Here is a 9038-nt window from a genome sequence, read left to right as displayed (position 1 = left end):
CCACTGGCATTGCTGCAGCCTTGACTGTAGTCAGCGTGACCCCCCCGCCAGGTTTCTAGAGCAGGTCTGCTCCAGCCGGCTTTCCCTTTCTAGGGCCAAAACAGCCAGGCTGGGCCAGGGCACTAGACAGGTTAAAATGTTCCCTTATAGGTTGCTGTGGGTTACCATTTCTGGTGTCTGACTTGGTCCATTTAGCCCAGTGTTTCTTAAACTTTTTAAGACTGAGGAATACCAAACAATTTTTTTTTTTTTTATGGGGAACACCAAGGATTTTTTTGTTGAGGGGAGAAAAAAAAGGGTTGGGGGGGGGAACTTAACGAGGGGGAAAAAAAAGTTGCCTGCCCCTTTATGGGTGGCCATTTTGAACTCTGTTCTCCACAGCACACCTCCGACTGCCTCTGTGGCACACCAGTGTGCCACAGAACAGTTTAAGAAATGCTGATTTAGCCTTTGTCGCATAGACGGTCCAGTTTGGCCAACACACCTGGCGGAGGGGCATTGCTGACCATTGGTGGCATAGATCACCAACTGCACGTCCTCTGATGTGTTGTATGCCACCCAGGGCCAGCAGTGTCCGATGCCTGATTAACTTGAGCAGAATTGTCCAGGGTACATAAAGTGTGTCAGATCCTCATGGGGCCAGATGCCACAGCGACTGCCAACTCTCTGGAAAGGAAACTGTCCCTTTTAGAGTAAAACATGAAGTGTCGGGCCCTGTGCACACCGAGATTGCAGAAGTGCTTTGTTTCTGCTGGTAATGTGAACAGTAAATGCCTTCGGGGTCAGTGGTGCCATCACAAAGACAGAGCTAATTATGAGGAAGAGGATGGGTCAGCATAGGCCAGCAATTATCACTTTGATCGCCTGCAGGTTGGCCTGGCTTTCCCATCGCCTCTGTGCTGCACTGTTTGAGCCTGAAGGCTTGGTGTAGTCCCCAGGATGGAAACAGAAAAGAAACTGATTTATGCAGATCTGGATTGTAGTGTTGGAAATAATCCCTGAAAGATGTTTGTTTGCATGAGATTGGAAAATCTGATATTCATTCCATAGTGCTCGCCAATCTTTTGGAAACACATTTTATATGATCTGATTCATTGAGTCTTGAAAGTGTAAGACATCTTTTAGCAAGATGCTTATGCTTAAAAGTCAATTTGGGCTGCAGGAAGGGAAAAGGAAACGCCCCATTTCTCTGTATATTTTACAAGTGGATTTCCTGATATTCTGAATTTTCTTTTAGCCTCTATCTGGGAGGGGGATTTACTGTATAGAAGACATAAAAAACTTATGAAGCTAAAAAAGAAAAGCTTGATGTTAAAGAATACTTTATATGTATCAAATGGTGACATTTCAAACACAGCTGTGATCTTGCAACATACTGATTTTTTTTGTCAGTTCTGCATAAAACTTGTTTGTTTAAAAATAGAGACACGATCATGTGAGATGCTGACCCAATTCCTGTGACAACTTGCTTCATGGTGTTTTCTTTGACTGTGCTTTGAATGTTTGCCTCCTCTTTTCCAGATTTTACATTACATTGTTTTGAGAATTAGTCTCCTGTGCGGAATGCAAACCCAAGCTGTCACTGTCTCCTACCCCCAGCTTATGAGCGGCTGAACTCATTGTAGGGAAACTTGCGTTGAAGCCAGTTTCTGCTTGGTGGTGGTTACAAAGGGTTACGTCTTCGTCGCTTTGTTAAACAGCCTGCGACACAGAAGTGATGAGTTTGAACACACAAGACACAGTTTTATTCCTGAAAATGTAAACAAAAAAATTCTAGGGAGGTTGTGGAATCTCCCTCAGTGGAGAGAGGGAAGAGCAGGCTGGACAGACACGGGTCAGGGATGACCTCCATGGTGCTGCATCAGGACTGGATTTCTCGCGGTGATTTGTCCTTTTCATATTTGTTCATTTTTTTAAATTCTATCCTTTGGTATATATGGTTGTGACTACTTTCTTCCACTATTTGATCTGAGGAAGGGGGTCTGGCCCACGAAAGCTCATCATCTAATAAACCATCTTGTTAGTCTTTAAAGTGCTATATTGTCCTGCATTTTGCTTCAACTACCCCAGACTAACACGGCTACATTTCTATCACCTTCCTTTCCTGTAATTCTCTGAAATAGGGTGGGCTGGGGCCAGGGGCAGGGCTCCCCCCGGGGGGGGGGGTGAGATGGGCTGGGACCAGCCAGGGGCCACTGGTCCAGAGATGGTGCTCAGCTGTCCGGGGGGAGGGGCAGAACCCCTGGGGGCTGCCCCAGTGCTCAGCTTACAGGGAACACGGGTGGGGGGGGGGCATGGTAGGCGGAGCCGGGAGGGGTTGGCTGTCACCAATCAGGGCTGGCTTTGGGCGGGGGAGGGGGGATGGTGGGCGGAGCCAGAGGCGGGAGGGGCTGGCTTTGGGCGGGGCCAGTGAGTGCTGCGCGTACGCCTCTCAAGGGGGCCGGGCGCGCGCGCAGCCCCCACGCGCCGCGCTGCTCGGTGCCTGCCTTGCAGGCGGCAGCGGGGCCCGCCCCCGCCCCCATTGACAATGGTTCAGCCCGCGCTCCCCCGCCTGCAGTGCTAATGGTTCCCTCCCCCTCCCTGCCGCACGTGAGCCGCGCGGGTTGCACGCATGCGCAGAGCGCCCGGCCCGGAGGCGGCTGGTCGGTAGGATGAGCGAGCGGGAGAGCGAGTCGCAGCGGCTGCTGGCGGGGCTGGTCCGCCCCTTCCCGGACTTCCCGTCCCCCGGGGTCGTCTTCCGGTCAGCGGCAGGGCGGGGAGCAGCTGGGGGGGGGGGGTGATGGGGTAGGGGGTGGGGCTGGGGGGGTGGGGCGGGAGGGGGGGGGGGTGATGGGGTAGGGGGTGGGGCTGGGGTTGGTGATGGGGCAGGAGCGGGGGGGCTGGGAGCGGGGGGGTGATGGGGTAGGGGGTGGGGCTGGGAGTGGGGGGGTGGTGATGGGGTAGGGGGTGGGGCTGGGGCAGGGGAGTGGGGGGGAGGGGGTGGGGCTGGGAGTGGGGGGGTGGTGATGGGGTAGGGGGTGGGACTGGGGTTGGTGATGGGGCAGGAGCGGGGGGGGGTGGTGATGGGGTAGGGGGTGGGGCTGGGAGTGGGGGTGGTGGTGATGGGGTAGGGGGTGGGACTGGGAGGGGGGGTGGTGATGGGGCAGGGGGTGGGGCTGGGAGTGGGGCAGGGGGTGGTGATGGGGTAGGGGACGGGGCTGGGAGTGGAGGGGGGTGATGGGACGTGAGGTGGGGCTGGGAGCAGGAGAGGGCAGGACCATGTTTTTTCACTCATGATTGAGTTCAGCCATCATTTCAAGAGCTCTTTGGCAGTTACAAGTTGAACCGCTCTAATCTGGCACCCTTGGGACCTAACCAGTGTGGAACCAGGGGATTTGCTGAACCACGGGAGATCACTATTGTCTAGCAGCATGACCAACACTTCCCCCACTTACTGGGCTCTTCAGAGACATTGAGGGGTAAATTAGAGCTAAATAACAGCACAGAACACTGAGCGCTAGGACTGGTGGCTGGAAACAAACTTTATCGGATGGCGGAAAACTTTGCCGCCCCCATGTGAAGTGGACATCTAGCTAACTAAAATCATGCTGTACTACAGGTGTCGCTGGGCTAGAGAGGTTCAACATACACGGGCCCTTGACGCTGCTGATCCACTGGTACAATCCAAGCTTCGTAAACGTGGGGAGGGTACGCTGCAGGCTCTGAGCTGTGTAATGTAGCTTTCAGGTTCTAGGGAAATCTCATTTTGTTCTTTTATTTGTAGGGATATCACCCCTTTGCTAAAGGATCCTATCGCCTTCGGGGCTATGATTGATATTTGGGAAGATCATTTAAAGACACGCTACTCTATGGTCGACTACATTGCAGGTGGGTAGCATGATAAACATTTAGTGAAACATCTATGTAATACAGGCCAGAACAGTATTGTCCGTCCATACAGAGATTGCATGGTAAGCAAAGATCAGAAACAACCCCTTTAATGAGGCAGAAGAGATTGTATATCGTCATGGGATTGCAGCATTATGACTGTTTATCGTAATGTACCAAGCTACATAACACTAGAAGCTAGTGAGGTTGTATTAGTTGTGTGCTGCAGTTTTCTGACATGCTGTTTTGAGTGTTGAAAACACCCCCTCCATGAACATTTGGGAAGAACTGCCTTTATTTAAAACGATTTAATAGCAGTAAGCAGGGAAATAGCCAATGTAAGTGAATTACTGCATTGTCTTGCTTGTCTGTAACTTGCCATTAAGCCAGGACTAGGGCTATATTAATAGAAAAGACACAAACCGCGTTTCCATTTTCTGCTTGTCTCAGGATGCCTGGTTACAGACCAACTACAGCTGTTGTGTTCCTACTAACACATTGTTTAAGGACATGGACATGAGTACGGAATGGGAGAGGGATGATTTGACAGTAGCCCAGCATTGTTGAGTTTAGTGGACTCTGTTCAGTTCTTAGCGGCTGTAATCAGGATGGGTTTACAGGATGGGATACCGTGTTTCTGGTCCTGCAGTTGAGTTGATATTGAGACTTAATTTCTTATCAGCACAGACAAGAACCAGTTTACAGACTAGTCGAGGGAGCTGCTAACATAGATACCAGTGTGATATATGTCAAAACGTCAGGTGGCATTTCATAGTCAGTCGGTAGGAATACAACCGTACGGTGGGAGTGCTAGTCAGTACAGAGAGCTGCTAGAACCCCCGAGTACAGGAAAGTAACTGAAACGTGGAACATTTGCAGAGTGTGAAAGCTGAATGGTTTCCCTTGGGTAACAGTGTTTTTGTTGCTCTGCTTCCTGTAGGTCTGGATGCCCGTGGTTTCCTCTTTGGCCCTGTTCTGGCACAGAGACTAGGGATTGGCTTTGTGTTAATACGAAAAAAGGGGAAGCTGCCGGGTCCAACCAAGTCTGTCTCATATGACCTTGAATATGGCCAGGTAATAGCCAGAAGAGAATTGCTGGTGATTTGACAGTAACCCCATGGCAGTGGGTTTCGCGGACTCTTTTGAGTGACGAGTGGCTGTGAATTCTGCCACAGAGACTAAGGAAGGTCTTGTTTGCTGAGCTCGCTGAGCTGCTTTGGGGCTCAGGGGATGGTAGTGAGGTGAAGCCCATCTAGCAGTTGGTGCTAGAGATTTTCCCCACCATTGGTCTGGAGCTCGTGATGAGAACCCAACATTGGAAGTCAGGAGATCTAAATCCCATGCTGGTTGTGCCCAGAGATTAGTCCCTGCATTGTAGAGGTGGTGTGAGGCTTAACAGAGTTACCCTGGCAAACTGTGTTGAGATCTTTGGAGAAAAGGTACTTAATCCAGACAACTATTCTGCGAGGCTTAAATCTGAGTGCAGGTATTAGTCATAAAAACTGCTGATTTTCAGGAGCGCAGGAATGACAGCAAACCCTGTGCTTCTGGAAGAAGGCGAGTGGCACAGGGAAGTGGAAAGAAGGGAGATTATATGAAAATAATCCATTACTTTTTCCCACTCTGGATTGTTTCAGTAAATGCTCCAGTCAAATGCTCTTTTTTTTTTTTTTAATCGTTTAAAAGCAGGAAACACTTACTGCACAACTGGTTCATGCTATAGGGATGTAGAAAACCATTAAAAAAGGTCACCCGTTAACCGATATCATTTTGGTTAACTGTGGAGTGCTGCTCTGGGCCCACTGTACCGTGGCTGGTGGACTGCTCTTGCTGGGCCCACTGCAAGCTGGCGGCTGCTCCCACCAGTTACTGGATAAGCATGCCAGCCAGGCTAATGCTTACCGAGTAACCAGTTAATCTTTTACATCTCTGGTTCATGCCTGGGCCTGGTTGGGAGAGAGGCAGCATAGGCTTGATAATACAGTGTTAGCGAGCTAACTGATGCTGCTGAAGTCCTGGCAGGTGAACACTATTGAGGTAAGCCCTCCCTTGCACAATAAAAGTTCTGTCGTAGTCACAGACGTTGCATGGGTTAATCCGTATGTGAAAGGGGATCATGTCCCTGGGAGGACAGAGAAAAGGTGCTTTCGTGGCCTGCTGCATATATAGAGACGCCCTAGGGCTGAAACCCAGGACTTTCTTCAACCAAGCCAGGTAAACAGGATGAAGTTTAAGAAGGACAAATGCAAAGTGCTCCACTTAGGAAGGAACAATCAGTTTCACTCATACAGAATAGGAAGCAACTGTCTAGGAAGGAGTACGGCAGAAAGGGATCTAGGGGTCATAGTGGTCCACAAGCTGAATATGAGTCAGCAATGTGATGCCGTTGCCAAAAAAGCAAACATGATTCTGGGATGCATTAAGAGGTGTGTGGTGAGCAAGATATGAGAAGTCATTCATCCGCTCTACTCTGCGCTGGTTAGGCCTCAGTTGGAGTATTGTGTCCAGTTCTGGGCACCGCATTTCAAGAAGGATGTGGAGAAATTGGAGAGGGTCCAGAGAAGAGCAACGAGAATGATGAAAGGTCTAGAGAACATGAGCTATGGAGGAAGGCTGAAAGAATTGGGTTTGTTTAGTTTAGAAAAGAGAAGATTGAGAGGGGACATGATAGCAGTTTTCAGGTATCTAAAAGGGTGTCCTAAGGAGGAGGGAGAAAACTTGTTCATCTTGGCCTCTGAGGATAGGACAAGAAGCAAGGGGCTTAAACTGCAGCAAGGGAGGTTTAGGTTGGACATTAGGAAAAAGTTCCTAACTCTCAGGGTGGTCAAACACTGGAATAAATTGCCCAGGGAGATTGTGGCATCCCCATCTCTGGAGATATTTCAGAGTAGGTTAGATAAATGTCTATCAGGGATGGTCTAGACATTATTAGGTCCTGCCATGAGGGCAGAGGACTGGACTCGATGACCTCTCGAGGTCCCTTCCAGTCCTAGTATTCTATGAGTCTATACATCCTAGGCCAGTGTATTACATACAGGGATTCCAGTCCCATCCGAGGGGCTGTTCTGGGAGAGAGAATACAATGTGGTTTCCTGGAGCTCAAGGCCCGTGGGTGCTGAAAGTCAGGATTTCCTTGATGAATGTGATGTCTGCATCTGGCACCACCCTAGCCTTTTCTACACTAGACTAGAATCAAGCTGCCTTCTCAATCCTGCAGGCTGAACTTGAGATCCAGAGCGATGCCTTGAAACCAGGGGAGAAGGTGATCCTTGTTGATGACCTGCTTGCAACCGGAGGTAAGGGCAGCCACGCAGTTACGTCTGCTGCATGTGTAGCTGGCCGTGCTTAGCCTCGCGCAGGGTGCTTTCTGCTGAAGCTGTTTTCAAGAGGATGGAACCTGTTGATCAAAGTGGGCTTGGGACTTTACGGGGAGAGGGATGCAGCCGTTTGGAAAGTTCAGTAAAACCACTGCCCCGAGGTCTGCTGGAGTCTAGCTCGGTCATGTCAGACTCCATTGTCTGGTTGGCGTTTCTCTGCGGTGCCTCTTTGCTTTCTGCAAATGGAAAGGGACCTGTTTGCGTGTCACTGTGCTGCTTGTAACCCTGTGCTTAGCGGTGGTTTCAGGTTGGAACCTGTGTGCCGTACTGCTTGTAACCCTTGGAGTGACTGTATCTCTCTGCTTCGTGTCCCCGTTGTGCAGGTACCATGCGTGCAGCCTGCGAGCTGATCCAGAAGCTGAAGGCTGACGTCCTAGAGTGCTCGGTGGTCATAGAGTTAAAATCTCTGCAAGGGGCAGAAAAACTGAAGCCCGTTCCCGTCTACTCTCTGCTGCAGTATAACTAACGATCTTCAGACCGGAGAATGCCGCTGTGTTCGGATCACAGCTGCCTTCTCACTGGAGAGCTGCGACGGTGTCTCACCTCAAACAATTGCTTGAAGGCAACAGGTGCTAGAACTGTGTGTTTTCAGGGCGGGAGGAAGGGGAGCTGTGGAGAATACTGTCCTGTGTGTGTGTCCCACTGTTTCCTCGAGAGAGAGTAAAACATGCTTGGATTTCCATGTAGATGTGGGGCTGGTGCGGTAGCAGACCTGCTTCTGGTTGTTTCCCCCCATTAAAACGGCCTTTTAGAGAGCTCGGTGTGTGAGTGGTGCTGCTCGGGGTCGGGGTGATCTGGATGGAGAACTGAGGTGATGCATTTTGTGGGACCGGGGCTCGCTTTTGGCTTCGTCCCAGGATCAGCAGTGCCGGGCTGAGACGTTGATGGTGATGAACGAGTAGAGAACGACACGTTGTATGTGGCTTCCGAAAACGGGCTGTCGCGTTCCCGGCTTTTCTTTGGGGCACTGCATGCGTGGGTGGCCTTTCCTGGCAGTGGAATGGGTTGCTCACGTGGGAGAGGCAGGAACTGCCGATGAGTCATTACACCCACCCCTCCCCAGCCTTCTGAAAAGGAGAGGAAACGGTTCCCCCATCCCAGCAAGGGCAGCGAGGCCCCCCATGCTCCAGCTCATAGACTGACTCCTCTGTCCATGCCGCCTTACTCTGACCGAGCTGAAGGTGATATAGTGAGGGGGAACTGCCATTGAGCCAGTCTCCTGTTTAGCTTTTCCTGTGGACGGCTCCAGCGGTGGATTTGATGAGAAACGAGGAAGGGTTTGAGATTTCCTTGCGGTTGGGAGGGAGGAATCGGTTCCTCTGTCAGTGAACACGAATGTGCTGTTGGACTTTGGTACGATGCCCCCTTTTACTGCAGCTACATGCTCGGGTTACAGCTGGGCTGTCAGTGCTGAGAACGGAGCGCACTGAGAACGGAGCGCACTGAGAACGGAGCGCACTGGCAATTTCAGCATAAGGAATGGGCGCAAGCCCCCAGGTTATCATGCTCCTCATACTTCAGACAAAACATGCTTCTTTTTACTGGCTCCCTTCTACAGATAGTAACTTCCTTCAGCTCTGCCTTTGTAACCCATAAGAACGGCCAGACTGGCTCAGACCAAAGGTCCATCTGGCCCAGTGTCCTGTCTGACAACAATGGCTTATACCAGATGCCCCAGAGGAGTGAACAGAACAGGTAATCCCTCCCCTGTCACCCACCTCCAGAGTAACAGAGGCTAGGACACCATTCCTGCCCATCCTGGCTAATAGCCAGGGCTCGACAAATCGCTGTTTC

The 9038-nt window shown here is 50.9% G+C and overlaps 1 protein-coding gene across 1 annotated transcript; it reads left to right on the top strand.

Moving 5' to 3' along the window:
- Positions 1-2429: 2429 nt before the first annotated feature.
- APRT (adenine phosphoribosyltransferase) lies at positions 2430-7999 on the top strand. Its single transcript, XM_075939873.2, has 5 exons — positions 2430-2740; positions 3764-3867; positions 4808-4941; positions 7085-7163; positions 7568-7999. Exons 1-5 carry the CDS (start codon positions 2652-2654, stop codon positions 7708-7710), a joined length of 549 nt encoding a protein of 182 aa, XP_075795988.1. The 5' UTR covers positions 2430-2651; the 3' UTR covers positions 7711-7999.
- Positions 8000-9038: the final 1039 nt, after the last annotated feature.

This window comes from Pelodiscus sinensis, chromosome 12, assembly GCF_052426305.1.
Source record: "Pelodiscus sinensis isolate ZL-2025 chromosome 12, ASM5242630v1, whole genome shotgun sequence".
Taxonomy (NCBI): domain Eukaryota; kingdom Metazoa; phylum Chordata; order Testudines; family Trionychidae; genus Pelodiscus; species Pelodiscus sinensis.
The sequence above is the reverse complement of the archived record's forward strand: the minus strand, read 5'-3'. Positions and strand labels throughout refer to the sequence as shown.

Bases quoted from the DNA above. Each gene is read 5' to 3' on its own strand.
- APRT (XM_075939873.2), top strand. From the start codon at position 2,652: ATGAGCGAGCGGGAGAGCGAGTCGCAGCGGCTGCTGGCGGGGCTGGTC. The intron at 2,741-3,763 runs GTCAGCGGCAGG...TTTTATTTGTAG, and splicing joins TCCCCCGGGGTCGTCTTCCG to GGATATCACCCCTTTGCTAA. The intron at 7,164-7,567 runs GTAAGGGCAGCC...CCCGTTGTGCAG, and splicing joins TGACCTGCTTGCAACCGGAG to GTACCATGCGTGCAGCCTGC.